This window comes from Psammomys obesus, unplaced genomic scaffold (genome assembly GCF_907164565.1).
Source record: "Psammomys obesus unplaced genomic scaffold, mPsaObe1.curated_primary_1811, whole genome shotgun sequence".
NCBI lineage: Eukaryota > Metazoa > Chordata > Mammalia > Rodentia > Muridae > Psammomys > Psammomys obesus.
In genome coordinates, this window is record NW_026585643.1 from 7,171,942 (window position 1) to 7,198,526 (window position 26,585).

Below are 26,585 nucleotides of genomic sequence, written 5' to 3' on the forward strand. Positions count from 1 at the left end.
CCCTGACATGCACAACTCAAGAAGAAAGGATTTCTATTTTGCTAATGGTTCAGGAGGGTACAGTCCTGGGATAGTTCCATCGTGGGGGCAGGAGTCTGAGGATGTAGATGAGGGAAAGGACAGCTCTAGCTAAAACCAGAACTACCTATTACCTTCATGTGCCTCCCACAGCAGCCCACTTCTGCTTGTGAGGTCAGTCTCAAAAGCCTTCATTTCACACTTCTAAAACGGAGCACCCAGTCGGGGGAGGAGTTAGTGTTCAACACGTTAAGACTGTGGGGCACATTCATATTCAAGCAATGATAGAACGTCTTCTTAAATACAGTACCCGGGGAGGCAGTTCACACAGTGCCTAAGCAGAGAGGCAGAAAAGCCACACTGGGTGCAGTGCCATCTCTCATGGAATGGGACTTTAGCTCCATGTCTTGTGTTTTCTTCTTCTCAGATTCCTCTTCTGCAAAATAAAAAGTAGTCACTCCCTTCCAGGGGGGCTGTTGTGAGGGTTAGTTTACACAAAGCACTTAGATCACTGCCTGATTATCTGAAGCACTAGAGAAATGTCAATCTTACTCCAGGGCAACTGGGAATGGGTTGCAGCCAACAAAAGCATATTAGTTTACAGAAGTAGGGTTTTGGTAGTTGTTTTGTGTTTTTTTTTTCCTTTAATGCTGTTTGTAAATTTTAAGAATCTAAAATATGGTTTGGATTAGTCCACGAACTTAAAAACTGATGATTTCTTTAAAAAAAAAATATTTTAAGACTAATGTATATGAGTGCTCTATCTGCATGTACACTTGCCTGCCAGAAGAGGGCATCAAATCCCATTATGGATGGTTGTGAGCCACCATGTGGTCACTGGAAATTGAACTCAGGACCTCTGGAACAACAGCCAGTGATCTTAACCTCTGAGCCATCTCTCCAGCCCCAATAAATGGTTTCTTAAGAAAACATTTTGTGTCACCCAGTGCAAAGTATGAAACTCAGTGTATGTCTGCCTTCCACAAAAAACATCAAAGACAATCCCAAGCATGTTTAAATTCCACTGTCAGCCACATGCTGCACACTATTATCCTATCAGTTCACCTGCTCGGAGCACACCTCAGTGAGGCAGAAGTTTTTGCCTGGTAGTCATTCGTTGTTCTGCTTTTGACTTAGATAAACAACATTCTAACTGCTGAGAAACTTCTTTTGTAGGTTTATTTGTGAATGTTATTTAGAGTGAGAGTGAAAGACTGACAAAATACCTGTTTTTCAAAAAGAACCGGTGACACCTTTGAAAGTAATAAAAAGAATAGAACCCAGATAGGAGCTCATTGCCACTCATCTGCAAAGACTGGAAAGTCAGTTCCCAGAGCTGATCAGTTTCGCTTGCTTCAGCCTGTTGAGTATACCTGAGCTTTGACAGAAAGGGCAAAGTATTTTGGGCAGTGCCCTAACACTTACTTTTCCATTGGATTTCTGCCTCTCTACATTACAGACCTACTCACAGCCATTTAACAAACAGTCTTTATGTATTAAAGATGTGGCGATGATGACATATACAGCACATGTACTACTTTTAATAACACTTCTAAGCAACAGATTTGGTTTATAAAACAAGTTTTATTATCTACACATAAGTTATAGCAGATTAGCTAAGTGGAGACTAATAAAACACACAAATATGAAGTGTAAATCTTTGTTTTTAACTGAACATTTTCAGAAGATTGTAACTGTTTCAGTTTAATCTTCAAGATCTGGCGATGTAAATAGAGGGGTGGAGTCAGACCCCTGGGTTTTGAATCCCACTTTGTTTGTTTCCTCCCTTGTGAAAGTGCAGTCATTTCATCTAAGTCTATTTCTTCATCTATAAAGTAGGGACAGTATCGACCTTGAAATCTTGTAAGAATTCAGTCGTGTGTGTGTGTGTGTGTGTGTGTGTGTGTGTGTGTGTGTGTGTGAAAAAGACAGAGAGAGGGAACGATTACCAAGAGAGTACCTCAGAGATAAATAGGCAGTGAGGGGTAGGGATAGCCCTCAATCATTTTAGCAATTACTTTGGATTAGTTAATTCTGTGAAACTAAACCTCAAAGCACAAGTAAGCCTTGGATATTTTCCTTAGTATTATAATGAAAATATTTTTATAAATAGAAAAGAGATCAAAGCCTGGAAATGTCCCTGATTATATAGATAAAAGTCTCCATAAAGGGTATTTTTAGTCAGGTAGCTAACACATTATGTATGGGAAACCATTACTTAGCGAATTGGGAATTTATGTTCAGTTTCCCAGGGCTTGATGAAGAACGGGAGAACTGACACGGTGGAAACCTTATCTTGGAAGAGAAGTTTGATTCTGTTAGGACACCAGATGATGTCTGAAGGGTAATGTAAGTGACAGATAACGAGTGTTAGCTGTTACACCTCTCCGAAGGTCCCCCTTCTGTGTGGTAACAGAAGCAACAAGCCCTGGTAAGAACTGAGTGTGTCTTCAGAAGATACCCTGGGATGGCTGTGCACGAGAGGTGAGCCTGGCAGTGGCGCCTCACGAGCACGCAGTAAACACTTAGAAATTATAGTCGGTGCTCGGCACTGCCCCCGCCCCTCCGGTCCCGTCGTAAAGGGAGCGCCTGCAAGTCCCGGGGGCGCCTGCGTGGCCGGGTGCGGAGGGTCCGCGCGCTCGGGGGGAAACTCCGCGCGTTTCATCAGCTCCTTCCCCGAGAGCCCGGCGACTCCCAGCCACTCACCTGCCAGGGTTAGAAGAGACGGCGCCGCGGCCAGCGAGCGCTGGCGGCCACGCCCACCGCCGTCAATCAGGCCACCGGCCCCGCCTACTTCCAGAAGCCCCGCCCTCTCCCCCGTCAGGCCACCGGCCCCGCCTACTTCCAGAAGCCCCGCCCTCTCCCCAGCCCCGCCCTCTCCCCCGTCAGGCCACCGGCCGCGCCCACCCGCCCGCCACCCCCTCTCCAGTCGGGCTGGTCGTTGGCCCCGCCCAGCTCCGGGCCCCGCCCCGCCCCGCCCCGCCCCGCCGGGCTGTCCTAGCTGCGCCGTCCGGGGCCCCGGCCTTCGCCTCGGCCCCTCCGCCCGGACCGGCGGCCGTGGTGCGGCTGCGCAGCTCCGGCGACCCTAGAAGCCCCCGGGCGCGGGCTGAGCGGCGGCGCTGTGTGGCTGCGCCATGGCCGCGTCGGCGTGGTGCTGCCTGCGCTGCTGCAGGGACGGCGCGACCGGCCACATTCCTCTCAAGGAGATGCCGGCCGTGCAGTTGGACACGCAGCACATGGGTAAGGGCCCGAGGGAAGGGGGGCGGGGACCACGTGACCGCCCGCGCCGTCACCCGGGCGCCCTGTGGCCCCCCGCCGGCCGGGGCTGCCGGGCCAGGGCCAGGCCCGCGCCCGGGGGCGGTGGACGCCATCGCCCGGTGAGGAAAGCCAGGCGTCACCCGGTGGTTGCTGAATCCTGCCTGCAGCACGATCAGATGTGCGCAATTTCCCTCTCACTCCCTGAAGCCCAAACAAGGCCGGTTGCAGAAGCCTGCAGTAACATGGCACTTCCACTAAGGTCTTCAGGGCTGGACTCCTGAGTCACTGTTGGGAGCTGGAATTTCACCTGACTCTCCTCCTGCCATCGGGTCAAGCCATTGCAAAACAGATCAGCCCTTCACTCCTTCTCATCCATCTCATCCATGGTTGTTTTTTCCAGATCCCAATGGCTTAATAATCAATAATAATTTCTCATCCGATGTTCTCCCACTCTGTAGCATCTTTCCCCACATACTATCACTTCACTTTTTATACCCCCCCCCAAAAAAAAAATAGTTCCAGGCTTCTGGAATATTGTCCAGTCAGGGAAGATTTCCCAGAATAATTATTTCAGTTAGAGTACTGTCTTTCTGTGGGTTATTACAATAAACTAATGTGCTTTTCATTTCCCCAAATACCTCATTGTCTAAAAGACAGCGTATTTAAGTAACACATGCATTCTTAATATTTACAGCAAAACTTTCTTCTACAAGTCTGAAAACATTGCCCATTTTATTTCCCACTGCAATGCTATATGCAGTCCTTGTTTCCTATCTTGTACAGCAGCAGTACTTTAATACTTGTCTCTAGTGCTTAAATAAATACCTTTAAACTCTTTTCTTACCGCTATAGACAGTGGATGTTCAGACCTCGCACTTTCAGGAAACGTTTCTATCTAATTTTACTCACTCAGTGAATGAATATGACTCTTTGGTGACAAGACACTATATTAAGCGCCGGGATAACGTTAGAGGGCTATAGTGGACTTTTTCTTCTTTTTTATTCTCTATTAATTACACGTTATTCACTTTGTGTCCCCCCTGTGGTTCCCTTCCTCCTCCCATCCCAATCCCTCCCTTCCTCCACCCTTGCATGCATGCCCCTCCCCAAGTCCACTGATAGGGGAGGACTTCTTTTCCTTCCTTCTGATCCTAGTCAATTAGGTCTCATCAGGAATGGCTGCCTTGTCTTTTTCTGTGGCCTGGTAATGATGCTCCCCCCTCAGGGGGAGGTAATTAAAGAGCAGGCCAATCAGTTCATGTCAGAGACAGTCCCTGTTCCTATTACAGTGGAACCCACTTGGACACTGAACTGCCATGGGCTACATCTGTGCAGGGGTCCTAGGTTATCTCCATGCATAGTCCTTGGTTGGAATAGCAGTCTCAGGAAAGACCCCTGTGCTCAGATTTTTTGGTTCTGTTGCTCTCCTTGTGGAGTTCCTGTCCTCTCCAGATCTTACTGTTTCCCACTTTTTTCCTAAGATTCGCTGAACTCTGCCCAAAGGTTGCCCATAATTCTCAGTATCTACATTGATAGTCTGCAGGGCAGAGATTTTCACCGGGCCTCTGTGTCAGGCTCCTGACTTGTTCCCTCTTTTCTCCTTCTTCTGATGTCCAGCTTCTTTGCCTTTCTAGATAGGAATTGAGCATTTTAGCAAGAGTCCTCCCTCTTGATTAGTTTCTTTAGATGTATAGATTTTAATAGGTTTTTCCTATATTATATGCCTATATGAGTGAGTATATACCGTGTGTGTCTTTCTGCTTCTGGGATAGCTCACTCAGGATGATCTTTTCCAGATCCCACCATTTACCTGCAAGTTTCATGATTTCCTTGTTTTTTATTGCTGAGTAATATTCCATTGTGTAGATATACCACAATTTGTGCATCCATTCCTCCACTGAGGGGCATCTGGGCTGTTTCCAGCTTCTGGCTATTACAAATAAGGCTGCTACAAACATGGTTGAGCAAATGTCCTTATTGTGTACTTGAGAATCTTATGGATATATGCCTAGGAGTGGTATAGCTGGATCTTGAGGAAGAGCTATTCCTAGTTGTCTGAGAAAGCACCAGATTGCTTTCCAGAGTGGTTGTACAAGTTTACATTCCCACCAGCAGTGGAAGAGGGTTCCCCTTTCTCCAAAACCTTTCCAGCATGTATTGTCTCTTGAGTTTTTTATCTTAGCCATTCTGATGTGTGTAAGGTGAAATCTCAGGGTCGTTTTGATTTGCATTTCCCTGATGGCTAATGAGGTTGAGCATTTCTCTAAATGTTTCTCTGTCATTCGATATTCCTCTGCAGAGAATTCTGTGTTTAGCTCTGCACCCCATTTTTTAATTGGATTACTTGATTTTTTGCTGTTTAACTTCTTTAGTTCTTTATATATACTGGATATTAGCCCTCTGTCAGATATAGGGTTGGTGAAGATCTTTTCCCAATCTGTAGGCTGTGGTTTTGTTCTGAGGACAATATCCTTTGCTTTACAGAAGCTTTTCAGTTTCATGAGGTCCCATTTATTGATTGTTGCTCTTAGAGCCTGTGCTGTTGGTGTTCTGTTCAGGAAGTTGTCTCCTGTGCCAATGAGTTCAAGGGTATCCCCCACTTTTTTTTCTAACCAATTTGATGTGTCCGGTTTTATGTTGAGGTCTTTGATCCACTTGGACTTCAGTTTTGTGTAGGGTGATAAGTATGGATCTATTTTCATTTTTTTATATGTAGCTATCCAGTTAGACCAGCACCATTTGTTGAAGATGCTATCTTTTTTCCATTGAATGGATTTGGCATCTTTGTCAAAAATCAGGTGTCCATAAGTGTGTAGATTTATGTCAGGGTCTTCTATTCGATTCCATTGATCCACCAATCTGTTTCTATGCCATCACCATGCAGTTTTTAGTATTGTTGCTCTATAGTACAGCTTGAGATCAGGGATGGGGATACCTCCTGAAGATCTTTTACTGTAGAGAATTGTTTTAGCAATTCTGGGTTTCTTGTTGTTCCATATGAAGGCGAGAATTTTTCTTTCAAGGTCTGTAAAGAATTGTATTGGTAATTTGATGGGAATTGCATTGAATCTGTAGATTGCTTTTGGTAAGATGGCCATTTTTATTATATTAATCCTGCCAAGCCATGAGCATGGGAGATCTTTCCATCTTCTGATCTCTTCTTCTAATTCTTTCTTCAGAGACTGGAAATTTTTTTCATACAAGTCTTTGACTTGCTTGGTTAGGTTCATACCAAGGTACTTTATGTCCTTTGTGGCTATTGTGAAGGGTGTTGTTTCCCTAATTTCTTTCTCGGCCCTTTTGTCCTCTGTATACAGGAGGGCTGCTGATTTTTTTTGAGTTAATTTTGTATCCAGCCACTTTGCTGAAGGTGTTAATTAGCTGTAGGAATTCCCTGGTAGAGTTTTTGGGGTCACTCAGGTATACTATCATATCATCTGCAAATAGTGATACTTTGACTTCTTCTCTTCCAATTTGTATCTCCTTGATCTCCTTCAGTTGTCTTATTGCTCTAGCTAGGACTTCAAGAACAATGTTGAAAAGATATGGAGAGAGTGGACAGCCTTGTCTTGTCCCTGATTTCAGTGGGATTGATTTAAGTTTCTCTCCATTGAGTTTGATGTTGGCTATAGGCTGGCTGTATATCGCCTTTACTATGTTCAGGTATGTGCCTTGTATACCTGATCTGCCCAATACTTTAAACATGAATGGATGTTGGATTTTGTCAAATGTCTTTTCAGCATCTAAGGAGATGATCATGTGGTTTTTCTCCTTCAGTTTGTTTATGTGGTGGATCACATTGATGGATTTCCGTATATTGAACCACCCCTGCATGCCTGGGATGAAGGCTACTTGGTCGTAGTGGATGATGTCTTTGATGTGTTCTTGTATTCGGTTTGCAAGTATTTTGTTGAGTATTTTAGCATCAATGTTCATGAGGGAGATTGGCCTGAAATTCTCTTTCTTTGTTGGGTCTTTGTGAGGTTTAGGTATCAAGGTGACTGTGGCCTCATAGAATGAGTTTGGTAGTGTTCCTTCTGTTTCTATCTTGTGGAATAGTTTGAAGAGTATTGGTATTAGCTCTTCTTTGAAGGTCTGGTAGAATTCGGCGCTGAAACCATCTGGCCCTGGGCTTTTTTTGCATGGCAGACTTTTGATGACAGCTTCTATTTCCTTAGGGGATATAGGACTATTTAATTGGTTTACGTGGTCTTGATTCAGCTTTGGCATGTAGAATCAGTCAAGAAAATTGTTCATTTCATTTAGATTTTCAAATTTTGTGGCATATAGACTTTGGAAGTAAGACTTAATTATTGTTTGGATTTCTTCAGTGTCTGTGGTTATGTCCCCCTTTTCATTTTGGATTTTGTTGATTTGAATAGTTTCTCTCTGCCTTTTAGTTAGTTTGGCTAAGGGTTTGTCGATCTTGTTGATTTTCTCAAAGAACCAGCTCTTGGTTTCATTGATTCTTTGAATTGTTTTATTTGTTTCTAATTGATTGATTTCAGCCCTGAGTTTGATTATTTCCAGCCGTCTGCTCCTCTTTGGTGTGTCTGCTTCTTTTTTTTCTAGGGCTCTTAAGTGAGCCATTAAGTTGCTTGCATGAGATGTTTCGAATTTCTTTTTGAATGCACTTAGTGCTATGAACTTTATGTTGTGCCTTCATTTTCATTGAATTCTAGGAAGTCTTTAATTTCTTTCTTTATTTCCTCTCTGACCCAGCTGTCATTTAGAAGTAAGTTGTTCAGTTTCCATGTGTGTGTAGGCCTTTTGCTATTTTTGTCATTGAGGTCCAGTTTTAGTCCATGGTGATCAGATAGGATACAAGGGATTATTTCAGTCTTCTTGTATCTGTTGAGCCTTGCTTTGTGACCAATTATATGGTATATTTTGGAGAAGGTTCCATGAGGTGCTGAGAAGAAGGTAAATTCTTTTGAGTTTGGGTGAAAGGTTCTGTAGATGTCCATGAGGTCCATTTGAGTCATGACCTCTGTCAGAGTTATTGTTTCTTTGTTTAATTTCTGTTTTGTTGACCTGTCCTTTGTTGAAAGTGGGGTGTTGAAGTCTCCCACTATTATTGTGTGGGGATCTATGTGTGATTAAGTTTTATTAAAGTTTCCTTTACAAATGTGGGTGCCCTTGCATTTGGGGCATAGATGTTCAGGATTGTGATATCTTCCTGGTGGATTTTTCCCTTGATGAGTATGAAGTGTCCTTCTCTATCTCTTTTGATTGATTTTGGTTGGAAATCTACTTTATTAGATATTAGGATGGCTACTCCTGCTTGCTTCTTGGGTCCATTTGCTTGGAAAACCTTCTTCCAGCCCTTTACTCTCAGGTAGGTAATGTCTATCTGTGTGATTTAAGTGTGTTTCTTGTATGCGACAGATTGTTGGGTCTTGTTTACGCATCCATTCTGTTAGTCTGTGTCTTTTTATTGGAGAATTGAGTCCATTGATGTTGAGGGAGATTAATGACCAGTGGCTGTTAGATCCTTTGATATTGATGTTGGCCATGATAGTGTGTTTGTGTGTTTGGCTACTTTTGTTTTGCTGTAGTGAGGTTATTTATTTCCTATGATTTCTTGAAAGTAGTTTTCTCGGGTTGTATTTTTCCTTCTAGTATCTTCTGTAATGCTGGATTTGTGTGTAGGTATTGTTGAAATTTGTTTTTGTCGTTGAATATCTTGTTTTCTCAGTCTATGAGGACTGAGAGTTTTGCTGGGTACAGGAGCCTAGGCTGACATCTGTGTTCTCTTAGGCTCTGCATGATATCTGTCCAGCTCTTTTGGCTTTCATAGTTTCTGTTGAGAAGTCAGGTGTGATTCTGATGGATTTGCCATTATATGTTACTTGGCCTTTTTCCCTTGCAGCTTTTTGTATATTTTCTTTGTTCTGTATACTTACTGTTTTGATGATTATATGAGGGAAGGATTTCTTTTCTGGTCTAATTTATTAGGTGTTCTGTAGGCCTCTTGTATTCTTATAGGCCTCCCCTTTAAGTTGGGGAAATTTTCTTCAGTGATTTTGTTGAAAATATTTTCTGGGCCTTGGAGGAGGGAATCTTCTTTTTCCTCTATTCCTATTATTCTTAGGTTTTGTCTTTTTATGTTGTCTTAGATTTCTTGGATGGTTTGTGTCAGGAAGTTTGTAGATTTATTATTTTCTTTGATGGATACATCGATTTCTTCCATTCTATCATCCACACCTGAGATTCTTTCTTCCATCTCTTGTAGTCTGTTAGTTATGCTTACCTCTGTAGTTCCTGTTTTCTTTCCTAGGTTCTCCCTCTCCATGATTTCCTCCATTTGTGTTTTCTTTAATTCTTCCAATTCTATCTTGAGATCTTGAACCGTTTTGTTGATTTGCTTCACCTATCTGACTGTATTTTCCTTCAATTCCTTCAGCTGTTTGTTTGACCATTCCTCTGTTTCTTTTATTTCTTTCAGTGACACAGACTGTTTGGCTGCATCTTCCTGTATTTCTTTATGTATGACCATAATCTGTTTTATTATATCTTCCCCTAAATCTTTATGCATTTTTATTGCTTCCTTCATTAACCTCTTCATAAGCATAGATGTAAGGTCATCTTCTTGAATATGTTAGGGTATCCAGGGCTACTTGTCCCCGGATAACTGGGTTCTGGGGATGCCATATTGCTTTGCCTTTTGTTGGTTGTGATTTTTCGCTGGCCTCTACCCATTTCTCTGTCTCAGGTGTTGTCTGTTAATTTCTGGTGCCTGCTGGGTTCTGGGGTGGGGAGAATCCACTTGGTGGGGTTCTGAAGTTCTCTTCTGCTTTTTTAGTGTGGTCAACTGAATGGTGGTGCTTCTCAGGAATTGTCACAGTTCACTTCAGGTGTATGGACCTGTGTGGTAACTGTGGTGTTCAGGTAGGCTATCCTCTCCTCAGGAGAGGTCCTGGTGATGGCTGCCCTGCTGCTGGGTTTTTTGCTCTGAATTTAGTGAGCAGCAGCTGTTGCTCTTAAGGTGTAATTGTTGGGTTCAGCCCTCTTGAAGAACCAGGGATTCCCACAGTTTTGTCAGTTTAGCTAGGGATAACTGGTTGATCCTTGGCACAGTATCTGAGGGCTGCTGTAATGGCTCTCTGGCTTTTGTAGGTCTGAGGAAGCAGCTGTGTGCCCCAGTGCCCTAGTGGTACTCAATAATGGCGGTTGCACAGCGCTCCTGCCTGCAGTAGAAGGCTAGAGCCTAAAGTCTGCATGAATCCAGAAAGTCTTTTGGTTCTGGGTGTCCTGAGCGTTAGTCTTGATGATCCCCCGCTGTGGGGTTTCCTCCTGACAGGGACACCCAGTTTTTGCTTTGGGGACAGCAGTTCTGTCTGTGATGGCGAGTAGAACCCGAAGGCACAGACTTACTTGGCTCCCCCTTTCTGTGTTCCTTGGGATTGGGTGCCTGGGTGTCTGCTGAAACTGGGTAATTTTTCCCTGAGACCTTTTCGGGGTGGTGGTATCAGCTGAGTGCTCAGAGATCAGACCAGCCATTCCCCTCCCTGTGGGTTTGCACCCGACAGAAACACACATTCTTTGGCTGTATTTTTGTAGTGGTCTGTCTGTACTCAAATCTGATTGACTTTCCAAGGTGGTATCAGTTATTAATAAAACTATGTGAACTACTTAGGTCCAAGTATAGAATATCATTGTACTAAGCAAAGAAAAGTAAGCTTGAAGTGATTCTCCGCTGATTCACAAAGGCCCTAGAATGATCTCTGAATATGTTCACCTTTCTGCATGAACTACCTCAGATAGGAAGTACATCAACATAAATAAGAGAGTGACATGGTCAGAGTTGTTCATGTAGTTCCAACTCATCAACAGACTAATTGTTTTGAAAATATTTTCATGTTTCCATTAACGTAGTGCCACAGGATGAAATAGAAAGCAGTAAATGGTCTATTATACAGGTGGGCCATATGTAGAAGAACAGTTAGAAAAAGAAAGTATCATTTATTTGCAAACCCGTAGAAATGATTTTCACGAAACTCATTCTTCTCAATTTCAAGAACTGAGATTTACAACTCAGAATTGTTCACATGATGGAGCAAATGTATTATTGTGACTCAACGTGCAAAAGCAGCACTGGCTTCAGGAAAAGACACAGTGCTGCCAGAGATCAGCTTTGTGTGTGTTTGGGCTTGTTGGAGTTGCTCAATCTCCTGCCTTCTACTACTTGCTCCAAAAGGCTAGAGGCCAGTTGCCATGGTCATTTGCTGCAACGCTCTACTTTTTCTTATATATACAGCAAGAACAAAAGTGTCTTCAGTTGTTCTCTCCAGAAGTCCTGACACTTGCCCTGATTATGGTTTGCTAGGTCAAATAATTGTTCCTGATTTAATCAATGTGACTACAAAATGTGAAGTCTACTTACAGACTTAGCCCACCTCAGATGCTGAAGCCCTGGACTGAGTCCTCAGAGTTGTTGGATTTCAAGAGGGAAGGCTGTCCACAGAAGGAAAGCACCTGCTACTTGTTCACTCTGAAGCACAGCTTGTTTATTCACTTCCATATGTTATTTACTAAGTGCCTGTTAGAAGCCAAGAATTATACTGTCTTTAACATCAAGGAAGAGGCTCCATTGGAAACTGCTAGAGTGATAGGGGGTAGTTAGATGCAAGTCATGTATAAAATTTGCTGCAATAATTGGATGTTTTTGCTTTCATTGTAAAATTGCATTTATTGTTTTGTGCATGTACGTGTGTGTGAGTGTGTTTAGGAACAGATGTGGAGCCAGAGGATTACATGTACTTGTGATTCTCCTGCCTCTGCTGCTTTAGCATGTCCTATGTTCCACCATAGCCAGCACAGAATAACTTGCAAGAGGCAGTTCTCTCCTCCAACAGTTAAGATTGTTATTGTTAGACTTGGTGACAAGTGGCTGAGTCATCTCACGAGCTCAGAAATTGGGTTTTAATATTTTATAAAACTGGAGGTCAGAGGACTACGTGCAGGAGTCAGCTTTCTTCTACCATGTGTGTTCCGGGGACCAAACTTAGGTCTTCTGAGGCTTTGTGGCAGGTGCCAACCCTTAAAATTTTTAATTAAACAAACAAACCAAAAAAATGTATTTACCTTAACAGTGTATGGTCTTAAAAGAACCAGTTTAGAATGATTGTTTTGTTTAAATAGGAACGCAGCCTTCTGGAGGTATGCTGCTTCGTCCTAATATTTGTATCTGTTTGGCCTGTGGTTTTATTGCTGGGGAGGAGATAATGGGGGCCATGAACTTACTCCTCAGCTCAACTTGACTTCTCCATTGTAGTAATTATAAGACTGTTGGTAATGGCTCTATTTAGTAGATGCTTAGCTGTCTTCTAATAGATTGTCTTAATTCATTTGTTTAGAATTGAAAATTGTACCAATATAGTAAGTTTTTAAAGTTTTGAGGGTTTGGCTTAAATGAAAATTGCTAAATTATCTAATCTGTTAAAAATTAAATGAGCTAGTCTCCTAACTTAGGTGTTTTTTAATTTATTTTGTGTGCATTTATGGGGCACACGTGTCAGGGCTTGCACATGGGAGTCAGTTCATAATGTGGGTTGCTGAGGTCAAACTCAGGTGGTCATTGGGCTTGGTGGCAAGTGCCTTTGCCAAATAAACTATCTCACTGACCCCCCCCCTTACAAATAACTTAAATACTCATCATAGTTTAGTTTATTTGAAACAACTTAATTGAAAAAGACTCGTTACTACAAATGAATGTTATATATAACCAGTCTATTAAAAAGTAGAAAATAAACTATTTAAAATAATCTATCCATATTCCGTATATTTGAAAAGACTAATAATATTCCTGGTTTATTGCTGTTGACTGAATCAGTGACAGGGCCTGGGGCAGTGGCTTAGTGGTAAAGTGCTTGCTGTGTGAAGACCTGTGTTTGAATTCCCTAGCACCCACACAAAAAGCTGGGCATAACAGTACATGTCTGTAACTGAGGCACTAATGGGCCAAAACAAGAAGATCCAAGGGGCTCACTGGCCAGCCAGTCTGACCAGTGACCTCCAGGTTCTGGCTCAAAAAATAAGATGGGAGGCTTTTTAGGAAGACACTTGATACTGACCTTGGAGAACTACCCCTGACTACTTGCCCCCTCACGGCCTCTTTTACAATCGAATTAACTGTGATTGTGGTATCTGTGTTTTGTTTAGGAACAGATGTTGTCATTGTGAAAAATGGAAGAAGAATCTGTGGCACAGGAGGTTGTCTAGCCAGTGCGCCCTTACATCAGAACAAAAGCTACTTCGAGTTCAAAATCCAGTCTACCGGTTAGTACACTTGCACTTAACTATTAAAGGTCAATTATTATGAATATTAACAATAATTGTTAACATGAAAAAATTTTAGGAAATGATTAAGAAAAAGTCCCAAACTCTGTAGACAGGGCCTCGTCTTCCACTCTTGTGCTCCAGGTTAAATCAGTTTGCTAAACTGGGTTTCATTTTTCTCTTCTATGGAATAGGAATTATAGGAGCTGCACTGTCTGCCATGTAGGAGTTTTATGTATGACAGTGTTTTAAGACAAGACATGCTGCTAGGCGTGGTGGTGCATGCATGCCTGCAATCCCAGCATTCCACAGAGGCAGGCAGACCTCTGAGTTCAAGGCCAGCCCGTTCTACAAAGCAAGTCCAGCACAGCCAAGGCTACACAGAAAAACTCTGTCTCAAACACCCACCCCACTCTCCAGAAAAGGACAGGACATGCTGAGCAGATATAAGACACTAGCATTATTAAAGGTTCTAAGGCCACTCTTACTATGTTAGACATATAAAGTATGTGGACTCTTGCTATATTTCATGTTAGGATGAAGGGTAATCTTTTGATCTGAGCTTTCCCCTTAACTCTTTTACCAAGATACTCTGGTTGTTTGTTTTCTGAAGCAGTCATCAGATACAGAATTCTGGAAGAAATCTGAAGTGTACTTCTTATGCTTGATGCTATAACAAAGTAGTCCCAGCATTTGGGAGTCCGTCAGAGGGTGGCAGGTCTCTGTAAGTTTAAGACTACCCTGGCTTACCTACTGAGTTCTAAGCCAGCGAGGGATACGTGGGGACTTGGTGCATGGCTGTGTTCTTTCCCAGCCACAGAGAGGCATGAAGTCATGGGAGGACACTGGTGTTGCAAAGTCACCCACCTCGTGAGAACCAGGAAACACAGAGTGATGACATGGAAGAGGCTGTGCAAACGTGTGGTTCCAGTAACCTCCTTCCTCTCAAACAAGTCCCAATTCCTACTTTTTACCACCTTCTAATCATGCCAGTATACTCTGACTGCACCAAGGCACTAACCCCCTGAGGAAAGCAGAACCCTCATAATGCAGTCACCTCTCTGATTAAATTCATCAATAGGGATCCACTTGGTTCTTTGTGGGGGACACTTCATAACATACGACTTCTCTTTTGCAATTTTATGGAGTTTCTTGAATTATATAACTATAATTATGTAATAGTCTGTATGACTATTAGGATCTTATAGTGATATTATGGGGAGATTTGTGCGTTTTTTGTTTTTAGTAAAAGCAATAGTATAAAGAGACCTCTGGTGAAATCTTTACAAGTGATATAAGTTCAGAGTAAGAAAACTGCAGTGGAGAGAATCCCACTCTTTGGACAATGTGGTACTTGTGTAGTTGGTTTCTTATAGTAGTTTATACTGGCTTTCTTAGGTGAATGGCATAAATCCAAGTGTCCACTGTGCTCTTTAAGTTACCGCACTGACTATTGACTGCCCCCAATATGTGCTTGCTTCTTAAAGAAGAAAAAGTGTTTGAACCTAAATCTACTAAAGATCTCGGTGTAGATGTTTCAGTGAGGGACACAATTTATAGTGCCATCCCAAGGACAGATAGGCTGTTGGAGTGTCAATGCTGTATTGGAAGTTAGAGGTTGTTAAAGAGTAAGGACACTGCAGAACCCCTCTGCAAATGTTACGAAGTTATTATTGTCAACCTGCTGTCATTCTCGTAAGTGTCTCTTTGGGGAGACAAACTATATGGTCAAAGTATCTCAGACATCAAGAGAGTAAAATCCAGCCATGCATGCATGACAGATTCAGTCAGTCCAGAAAAACGTATTAACAGCATGGAATTCAGACCTTCGTCCATGAATAGTGTTTCTTCTGATTTCAATAAAAACTGAAAAGGTAGAAGCTTGAGAAAAAGTCCAAGACTGTAGACATTTTGTTTGGCTGGGCAAGAGAATGCTTGTTTCTATAGATACAATCTGGTGGTGGAGCACTTACCTGGTGGGTGTGAGGTACTGGATTAGATGCCCAGCGTTAAGAAAATTATTTTAGATCTTATTCATGTTCAGAAATTATAAGATTGTTCATAACATACTATTACTTCTTACTCTTTTAAAAAATAATTAAAGACAGTAACCTCCCATTTCTCAGAAATGGAGATTAGACGGAGAGAATATGAATGAGTGTGTTTTGCTGTGAATTCAGCCCAAGGCCAAGACTACCATGAAGCTATATTTACTCCCCTAGCCCCACAGTGCTAAACACAAAAACTAAAACCTTAAGAGAAAATAGTAATGGTAAAGCCAGCTCAGTGTCTTCTCTACTTACTTATTTAAAAAAAAAAAAAAAATGTAACTGAAGGTCTGAATTCTATGCTGTTAATACTTTTTTCTGGACTGACTGAATCTGTCATGCATGCATGTCTGGATTTTACTCTCTTGATGTCCGAGATACTTTGACCATATAGTTTGTCTCCCCAAAGAGACACTTAATGAGAATGACAGCAGGTTGACAATAATAACTTCGTAACATTTGCAAAAAGTGCTGTATTTGAGTAGTCCTGTATTTTTTCCTTACCTTGTATCTTAGTTATGAGTCTATGCTGTGAAGGAGACACCATGACCAAGGCAACTTATAAAAGTAGGTATTTAATTGGGGTCTTGCTTATAGCTCAGAGGGTGATCATCATGGCAGGGAGCCTTGTGGCAGGCAGGCAAACATGGTACTGGAGCAGTAGCTGAAAGCTTACATCTTATTTATAGGCAGGAGGCAGAGAGAGAGAATGGGCCTGTCGTGGGCTTTTGAAACCTCAAAGCCTACCCCCAGTGACATACCTCCTCCAACAAGGTCACAGGCCAGACCTAAGCCTGCCTAAACAATCTACCAACTGCAGACCAAGCATTCAAATGTATCAGCCCGCTGGGGCCATTCTCATTCAAACCACCACACCTTGTAAGTACTTAGACCAGCAGATGAAGTTCAGTACCGCCCAACATAACAAAACTGTGATTGTTTCAAGATTCTGGTGGGGGTGTGAAAATCAGAGGTCAATCTTAGAATAGGTGACTCTGTCCTCCTTCCTCTTTGACTTGGGTTCTGAGGTTCAAACTCAGGTTTTCAGGCTTGTCACTTTATCTGCTGAGCCATCTCACTGACCTTGGAACCCACTTTTTAAAAGGTTGGTTTTAATAACAGAAGCAACTAACAATGGTATATACCCTTGACCGCAGCACTGAGGGTGCCCAGGCAGGCAAATCTTTTGCGTTCAAGGCCAACCTGGTATATATACTTAGTTCCAAGTCCAAGCTAGCCAGAGTTGCACGGTGAGACCTGCTGGAAAAGAAAGGAAGAAGGAAGGCAAAAGAAAAAGAAAAGCAGTTGATACTCCCTTTTAAAATAAAACCTTTTATACTTGTGTTCTTCACACTTGTGATGTATTTAAACTTTTATTTGTAGGAATCTGGGGTATAGGTGTTGCAACTCAGAAAGTTAACTTGAACCAGATTCCTCTTGGCCGAGATAAGCATAGTCTGGTGATGAGAAATGATGGAGCCCTGTACCACAACAATGAAGAGAAAAACAGGCTGCCGGCAAACAGCCTTCCTCAGGAGGGAGATGTAGTGGTGAGTGTTGCTGTCACTGTAAATTATTAAACCTGAGCTGTGTTGACTAGATGTGGTTTTACGTGGCAGGTTATGACTTGTATTACAAAGCCCTGGGATTGAGTCTAATGAGGTGGCCCCATTTCCAGAGAGAGCCTTGCCAAATACTGCTCCCTCACGCCATTGCTCTGTCCTTTTTGGAGTTTCTAGCAAACCAGGACATGAGGGTGGCTGACCCTGTATTTTCATGTAGCAAGATCGTTGGCTGCTAAACAATATTCCACTGTCACAGAGAAACCTTGACATACAGTTTATTTATTTATTTATTTATTTATCTATCTATTTATTTATTTATTTATTTATTAATTAATTATTTGCTTTTTTTTAAGGCAGGGTTTCTCTGTATAGCCTTGGCTGTCCTGGACTTGCTTTATAAACCAGGCTGGCCTCAAACTCACAGAAATCCCCCCTGCCTCTGCCTCTCTGAGTTCTGGGATTAAAGGCGTACACCTCCACACCTGGCTGACATAAAATTTTTAAAGTTTTTCTGATCATACTAGAGGATATTAGGTATTTTTGAGGCCAGAGATTTCTCAGAATGTTTCATATTTATTAATGTTAGGAACATATTTGAAACTATAGCAAGTGTTCATCTATGTTAAATCCAATCTTATTAAATAACTCTAACTTTCAGAACCCTTCAGAGAACTGGACTCAGAAATTCCAAGGGTTAGAGCAGAGCACGGCGGCACATAGCTTTAATCACAGAGAAGGTAGAGGCAGGGGCATCTCTCAGAGTTCGAAACCAGCCTAGTCTACACAGTGAGTTCCAGACCAACTATGTCTAGTGAGACCTTGTCCAAAAACACTCTCAAAGGCTGCTTAGGGAAGTTTGTATTTTTGTTTTGTTTTGTTTCAGTTTTGGTTGGTGGTGGCGCTAGTGCTTTTAGCAAGTTCTAGGACAGCCCGGGCTATATAGCAAGATCCTATCTCAAGAGAGAAACAAAAAGGTTAGTTGCTAAAGAAAAAGAGACAAAAGGCATAAACTGTTTTAAAATCTGCTTTTCTTTTTCTTTTTTAAGTAGTTGTATGTCGGTTAGTTTTTGTTGTTTTATCAAGTTGACAGAAGCTTGGATCATCTGGGAAGAGGAAACCTCAATTGAGGAAGTACTTATGTCAAATTGGTCTGTAGACAAGTCTGTGAGGGATTTTCTTGATTAATGATTGGTGAGCATGGGGCCAACCAACTGTGGACATGGTGCCCTAAAAACAAGTGGTCTTGGGTCCTATCAAAATGTAAGCTGAATGAACCATGGAGAACAATCCAGTTAGCAGCACTCCTCCATGCCTCTGCTTTACTTCCTGTCTCCAGGTTCCTACCCTGCGTTCTTGCCTTGACTTCCCGTCATGATGGAGTGTATAAGCTGTGAGATGAAATAAACCCTTTCCTCCTCAAGTTCCTTTTGGTCACGGTGTTTATCAGAGCAATAAAAAGCAAACCAAGACTAGTTGACTTTTTATGTTTTAGGTCATTGCCAGATATCCACAATATGGATCATCCTTATATAAATAATTTATTGGGCAGGATCTCCCTTTGCAGCCCTGACTGGCCTAGAATTTGCTGTGTAGACCAGGCTAGCCTAGAAATCACAGAGGTCTACCTGCCTCTGCCTTTTGAGTGCTGACATCAAAGAAATGTGCCACCATGCCCAGCTTATTATTTAAAAGAGATTTTTTTTTCTGTCAAAGTTGAGGCTGTCAACCTATTTATAATAAAAGTTGAAACAGATGTCTTCTTCATTGTAATCCTGAACTTCTGCATATTTTGCCTTTCTGTCCCATCTCATTCATTGAGATGACTGATACCACAAATTGACAGATCTAAGAATGCCACTGTTAGTCTGTCAACATAATTGAATTAGACTTTGAGCTTTCATGCCCATTCTGATAAAAAAAAAAAAAGATCTAAAATGTTAAGTATATGCATAATCAAGAAAGCTGACCCACGTCTTCCTCATCTGAACACTTGGTTTTCAAAACTGTCAACAGTGGCAGCAGGAGCAGCTGACAGGAAACTATTCTTGTGTTTCATGGTGTGGCTGTTGCAGACTCAAGGTTTTTACATCATATAGAAAGCAGGCTAGGTTAGAACAGAACTTGAACTGAACTTGGCTGGAGGAGATGAAAGAGATTCTTAACATCCTTCCAAATTTTGGGGTTTTGTTATTCTGATCGGTGCCTAATTTATCACTTAACTTGCAGTGGGCTGTGGTGCCACAGGCAGTGAGGAATGTCTGGACTCAGTCCCATAAAGAGAACCGTACATTCTTTTCTATGTAATTATGTTTTGAGTTTTTAAAAATGAAAACAGACCTCTTTACTAGAAATGTGACAAGCGTATTTTTAGGGTTTTTAAACTAAAATGAAACAAACCATTACTACATCATTGTAGTAGGATTGATGGTTCATGTCTATAATCATAGCACTTAAGAGGCAGAAATAAGAGGATCACCTCAAATTCAAGGCCAGCCTGAGCTCTATATACTGAGTTCCAGGCCAGCCAGGGCTACTGAGTAAGACTCTGCCTCAAATCAGTTATGCAGTGTTTATTTGATTGTATATTAAGATAGGGCCTTGTGTAGCCCAGGCTGGCCACAGACTTTCTAAGTAGCTGTGTAGGATGACCTCTGTCTTCTGAGGTCCTGCCTCATGCCAAGTTCTAGTTTCAGCGGTGCTAGGGATCAAACTCAGAGCTTTGGACGTGCTGGAAAACATTCTGTCAACTGAGTACATTCCCAGCCCCCAAGTCATTGTTTAACTGTAGCTTTGCTAAAATTTGAGTAGTTCTTTATAGCCCTTACCACACCGACTCTCCTGAACCTTTGCTGAGAAAGGGAGTTGAAGCTAGGTAATGAATACATCGACGAAGTCATTCAAGAAAGCATCTGAGTTTGTCTGTTGTTAGTTGACCCAGATCCAGTTATCCAGAGACCCACAGAAGCAGTCTCCTGCATACTCCTACTTGGTTTCTTGTTTGTTTTTATTGCTTTCTTGTTTTGTTTTGTTTATTATTTGAAAGAGCTCTCTGGCCTCTATTCTTTCTTTTTAAAAAAGACTGGCATGCAGGCGCACATGCAGTACAAAACACTATATATAATAAAGAAATGTTTTTAAATGACTGTTATTGTTGTGCTGCATCTCAAATCTTAGGTCTCATATGTAGTAGGCTGCCTTCCCAGCCCTAGTTAGTAACTCTAAGTTGAATATGCCTTACCTGAAATGCTTGGGACTAGAAAAGTTTCCAACTTCAGGGTTTTGTTTGATGTTGGAATTTTTGTAAGTACAGAGTGAGATTTCTTAATGTGAAAGGACCAAGGCATGGAATCCGCCTACATGCACACCTGGGAAGTTATTTATACTATATATTTTGTTTTGTTGCAATATGTGTGGGGGTCGTTTTTCCTGTAGGTATGTGCAAATGTACATTCCTGGTGCCTGTGGAGGCCAGAAGAAGGTTTCCAATCCTCTGAATCTGGAGTTAGACCTGCCACGTGGCTGTCCTCCCAAGAGCAGGCAGTGTGGCTGTGAGCGTGTCTCTGCAGTGCAAGGATTTTAGAACTTTATTTAAAGTGAACTGTGGGGTGGCTCGCATGTCACATGGAACTGGTAGTCATCAGAGGACAGTGTAGGAGTTTTCTCCTCCTGCCATTTGGGACCAGGATCAGATTCAGGCTTTGTGGCAAGAACATTTACCCTGCGGAGCCATTTTGTAGGCCCAGTTTTTCACAGTATTTTTAGTGTGCTTTTATTTTGACTCTGACCCATCATATGAGATCAGTTCTGGAATTTTCTATGTGTGGTACAGTAGTGTAGTCTACGGGCTCAGAAAGTTTCAGGTTTTGGAGCCTTTCATATTTTTGAATAGGGATTCCAACCTGTACTGTAGAATGTTTTAAGAAAAGGAATATGTGGCATCGTGAGTAAGAGTGTCTTCAGCCAACATTTTGGTTTAAATGTCAGTTCTGCCACTTTCTAGCTGTGCAGCCTTAGGTAAGTTACTTCACCTTTCTGTGCTTCAGCTGCCTCATCCATAAAATGGATATAACTGTCTTGTGAGTGTTAACTGACTAAATATGAAATGTCTAGAATAATGCCTCGTAGGGCCGGCTGTCTCAAATGACCGCTAGAACTGCAACAGTATGACTAACGTCATTTCCTAGCCATTATTAGTGTATATAGCAATGCCTTTTTATTCTTATTTAAACTATTCTTTTTAACTAGGTACTCACCATCATTCATATTAAACTGTAGATACTGGTTTTACTTGCAATCTGGGTAAAAAGAGAGAAATGTATTAATTTCTTATAAATAACTTATTTAGGAATAACTTTGTGGGTAAGAGCACTTGTTTTTCCAGAGACCTAAGTTAGTTCCTGGTACCCATACTGGGCAGCTTACAGCTACCTATACCTCCAGCGGCAGGAAATTCAACACCCTTTTCTGGACTTCTTGGATACCTGTCTGCAGGGTTTCTCTGTGTAGCCTTGGATGTCCTGGACTCACTTTGTAGACAAGGCTGGCCTTGAATTCATATTGCTCCACCTGCCTCTGCCTCTTTGAGTGCTGGGAGTACAGACCGCCATGCCTGGCTCAGATTGTCAGTTCTAATAAAAGCTCCTGTGACCCCATGCTTTGTGTCTGTGAGCATGCTTCTCAGTCAGTGCTTTAAGTTATTTAGGTTTTTGTTCAACAGTTATTTTTCTATCCTTAAATTTTTTTCTTTCCTTCATAGGGTATAACATATGACCATGTCGAGCTAAATGTGTATTTGAATGGGAAAAATATGCATTGTCCAGCATCAGGTATACGAGGGACAGTGTATCCTGTTGTATATGGTAAGCTAAGATGGTACTCATCTATTGGTATATCCATGTTAACTGTTGTTTGCCATTTATGTTAGTTTTGTAGTTAACATTCAGAAGTCTGAACAAGTTGTTAATAAGGACATTTTATCTGGAGTGTACTCAAACATTCCATTATCTCTGCAGAATTAAGGTTTATGTTTATTCACTACATACTATAAAAGTTTCCTGAGTACATAGTGATTGTAATTAAACACCCACAACCATGTCCCCTTTTATTCTATCATTTGCTTTTTTACATTTTTCATGGGATCTGTGTTTTGCCTGAATGTGTCTGTGCACCACACATGTGCCTGGTACTGGAGGATACCAGAAGCACTGGAGTTACATATGGCTTTGAGCTGCCAGGGGGGTCCTGGGAACTGAACCCTGGTCCTTTGGAAGAACAGCAAGTGCTTTTAACCACCAAGCCGTTCTTCCAGGCCCTTATCTACAAATGTTTTTCTACAATTACTAAGATAGATGAGTTGACCAAGAAATGAAATTGTAGCACGTATTTTGGAACTAGGAAATTTTATGTGGATTGAACATTTATTACATTGTAAGATTACCTAAACATTGTCACTCTTCTGAGAGAAATTTTGACTTAGAATAGTTTCAGATTAGCTTTTGTTTTTGATAGCCACGATATATAAGTGCTATCATTTTCTGTATAGTTGGTCTCTAAAATTAGGCTGTGTTGATGACTCGTAATTCCTTTAATTTTTTATTATGGAAAATTTCAAACATTCAAGAAAGAGAATATTATTATAAGCCATCATGTACTTGAATTATCTGTTTGTAGCCATGCAGGTTTCATCAAATCAACACTTCTTTTTTCACTCTTTCTTGAACTATTTTGAGGCATATTGCAGACATACCATTTTGTTAATAAATATTTTATACTTATCTGTAAAAGCTAAGGTCTTAAGCCAGGAATGGCGACACGCACCTTTAATTTTAGGACTTGGGAGGCAGAGGCAGGTGGAGATACACAGGAAGACCCTGTCTCCAAAAAAATCCCAAAAAATCAGGGGCTAGAGAGATGGCTCAGTGGTTAAACACAGCCTAGAGAGAGAAAAGACTGTGCAGCCCTGAGGTATACTAACAGAGCCAACACTTGAAGGCTAATCTAAGCTTGCAGTAGTTTCTGAAATTCTTTTTCTTTGCAATGGTCATTTTGTTTTGTCACCATCACGGTCAAGATAATGAACATATATATCACCTCAGAGTTTCCTCCTGCTCTTAATAATCTGTGGCTCCGACCTCTCCAACCAAGTTCCCAGCAGGCAGCTGTGAGTCTGGTACTGCTCACTTAGATTAGCTTGCATTTCCTAAGTATTACGTAAATAGAATCAGACGCTTAATACTCCTTTCTGGTGTAGCTTCCCTCACTCAGCATAAGTAGTTAAGATATAGATTCATCCATGTTTCAGCATATATCGCCTTTTTTTTTTTTTTTTTTTGCTCTGTAGTAAAAGCCCATGTGCCTGTAGCTATTAGGCTTCTTTGTGATTTTTGATCATTATATGTAAACCTGCTGTGAGTGTTTGTACATATATACATATATACATGCACATAAAAATAGAATTAAAACACTTAAAATATTATGTTAGGAAAGTCGTTTCTGTTTACATTGTTCAATGGTGCTAGAACCCAGGAACGTTGCTAAGCAGGTGCTCTGTCACGAGTTACCCCTGCCTGAAAAGAGGGTTTCATAATTATGCGTGCCTTCTAACTTAATTTCCTTCTTTTTTGCCTTTCTAGTTGACGACAGTGCAATTTTGGATTGCCAGTTCAGTGAGTTTTATCATACTCCTCCACCTGGCTTTGAAAAAATATTATTTGAGCAGCAGATCTTCTGAACGAGTCGGTTTTCAAAACTTGCGCTCTGCACCGTCACACGAGTGCTCACCACTTAATACCGCTCCCCCTGATCCAGAAATAAGAACACACTCTGAAAACTGAGCTTCTTTTGTTGTCTAAGGAACCCATATAGTCATTCATTATACCATCCTGAGGTTTGATTTCAAAGATTTAGGCAACTTATTTAATCTTATTTAAACAAATAAACCATGGGTTTGATTAACAGTATTATGTGGTAATATGTATATAAATATTTAAAGGGAATTTTTCTTATATAAAGTATTTGTTTGACAATGATGTGTAATTGAGTGTGTTTTGGGTTTTTGTTTTTTGTCATTCTGAACTTGAGTCACCACAATCTGTAATCCAATAATTTTGTGTACTTGTCCCTTTTGATAAAATGAAATGGCCGGAACTTATATACCTGGCAGCTTAGTTTGGCTAATGTATTTCCTCTGATGATAGAGCACTTTTCTTAAAACTGAAACTGCTTCTTTTGCTGTGTTATATCACTGCTTTCTGTTGCCTTTCTGAAAGATGAGAGATTAGTTATCAGTATCTTGTTGAAGACCATCAAGCTGTTGAAGTAGTGATTGATTGTCCACAGGACACTGGCAGACATATAGAAGAGTTATGATGCTTTAAATATAAGTGAGCCAAGTATGGTGGATGCACCTTTATTCCCAGCGTGTGGGAGACACAGGCAGGTAGCTGAGTGTGAGGCTAGCCTGGTCTGTATAGAGAGTATTATTAAATACCAGGACAACCAGGGCTGTGGAGGGAAAAGCTATCCAAAAAAAAAAAAAAATCTAATTGTTTGTTTGCTGTAAAGAATAATAAAGACTTATGAAGGAATATTCAGTGTTGTATTTAAAACATTCTTCATTTTTTGTTAATTCTATGGTAATTTTAGAAGTTTTGAAATAAGTGAGTCCTGATGGTACTGAGCCTTTGATCTTCACTGTCCTTTAGTAACGTCCAGACTGAAGCAATCCCATCTTCAAGCAATTACATCCTTTTCTCAAATCAGCATAGTCAAGACAGGCCACAACGAGTCCTGTGGTATACGGGGAAAGGGAAACATGGGTGCTAGAGTGCAGACAACAGTTGCCCAGTGTCCTTCTGCCCTCTGCTGGGTTTCTGAGGGCCCACCTTACACAAAGGGTGATCATACTGACTTGCTGAGAGTCTGTGACTATTGATGCTGTGTGAAGGGCTTCAATTATCAGCCCCTAAAAAACACGGTTGCCTTTGCTGTAAAGCAGGGGCTTTCAGGGTGTCTCAGAACAGCAGAATCACTGGGGAACTCCCTAGACGAGGGGACGTTCTCAGACTGAAGCAGAGATTTAGGAGTGCATTAGGAACCTGTGCACACTAGACTGAAAGGGTCTGTGTAATGTAATTGTCTAAGGATTTCAGGCAGACCTGTTTAATCCTAGAAACTATGGAGTTCTTCACGACGCATATGTGTTTTTCGGTAGACAAACATTTGATAACGTGCTTTGCAAACATTTTTACACAAAAACCGACATTTTACCTCTGAAGATTCATAGAATTCATATTGTATGTGCTATTTATTCATTTTCATCTGACTCTGTTTTAGTAATTCTGATTCACAACATGTTTAACTGGGTGTGGTGGCACAAACAGTAAACCAGCCCTTGAAAGACCAGGGAAGGAGGCTCACATTTAAGGCCAAACTAGACTATTTACTGAAATGCTTCCTGTCTCAAAATATAGAAGGCGGAGAGGAGGAGGTAGGATATGTGGAAAATAGAACTCTCTACTTTCAGTGTGGTCCTAATACATCCACCTGCTAGTTACGTTTTTAGATTCGTTTTGAATGTCTGTGTGTATGTGCACGTGCATGCAGGCACAAACGGTAGTCCATGAGCGCTTCAGACCACCAAGCTGGAGTTACATGCAGTTGTGAGTTGCCCAGTGTGGGTCTTGACAACTAAATTCCAGTCCTCTGCAAGAGCAGCAAGTGCTTTTAATGGCTGAGCCATAAGAAACTCTTAGTTATATTTTTAAAAGTTAACTTTTTAAAATCATCACATTCTTTTTTTTTCTAATGTTGCGTTTATTCTTTAACAATCATATACATGTATACAATGTATCTTTCTTGCCATTTTTTGTCCTGTCCCTCGGGACTTAGTTATTCGTGGGGGCGAAGGGGGTCAATCCTGAAAAAGATGGGGGAGAGAGAGAAAGGACACAAGCAGACGGTTGCCGGTCAAGTGTCAGCTTTATTGAACTTTGGTGTTTCTTTTAAAACGTGGTTCTGGCAGGGCGGGGGAGAGGGGCGAGAGAGGGGAGTAGTAGTGGAAAAATACCAAGGCCCTTGGTGGGAAGTCCCCAAGGCTAAGAAGGTGGGTTAAAGAGTTACAAGGCCCGAAGATAACATCGGTGGTCACATCGGTGGTCACGGATGTGTCCCAAAGCAAACAGTTTCGGGAACAATGGGTCGTAAGAAGCTATGGCCTGCTGGCGCCCGGTGCTTATCCGGCAGGTCAGGCCCTTAGGAAGGGTCCCAGGGCTTTGTTCCCAACAATTTTTCTTTTATTTTTGATATAATTACATCATTTCCCCTTTTGTTTCCTCCCTCCAGACCCTCCCATATATTCCTCCTTGTTCCTTTTCAAATTAGTGGCTTTTTTCCCATAAGAGTTGCTATGTGCGTA

General features: G+C 41.5%; 1 protein-coding gene across 1 annotated transcript; it reads left to right on the forward strand.

The window, feature by feature from the left end:
- The first annotated feature begins 3,022 nt into the window (after positions 1–3,022).
- Positions 3,023–24,758, forward strand: Spryd7 (SPRY domain containing 7). Its single transcript, XM_055617403.1, has 5 exons — positions 3,023–3,258; positions 13,441–13,557; positions 16,989–17,155; positions 21,927–22,029; positions 23,803–24,758. Exons 1-5 carry the CDS (start codon positions 3,153–3,155, stop codon positions 23,898–23,900), a joined length of 591 nt encoding a protein of 196 aa, XP_055473378.1. The 5' UTR covers positions 3,023–3,152; the 3' UTR covers positions 23,901–24,758.
- Positions 24,759–26,585: the final 1,827 nt, after the last annotated feature.

Coding starts and splice junctions, on each gene's coding strand:
- Spryd7 (XM_055617403.1), top strand. CDS start 3,153: ATGGCCGCGTCGGCGTGGTGCTGCCTGCGCTGCTGCAGGGACGGCGCG. Junction 13,558..16,988: donor GTTCAAAATCCAGTCTACCG/GTTAGTACACTT, acceptor TTTTATTTGTAG/GAATCTGGGGTATAGGTGTT. Junction 22,030..23,802: donor AGTGTATCCTGTTGTATATG/GTAAGCTAAGAT, acceptor TTGCCTTTCTAG/TTGACGACAGTGCAATTTTG.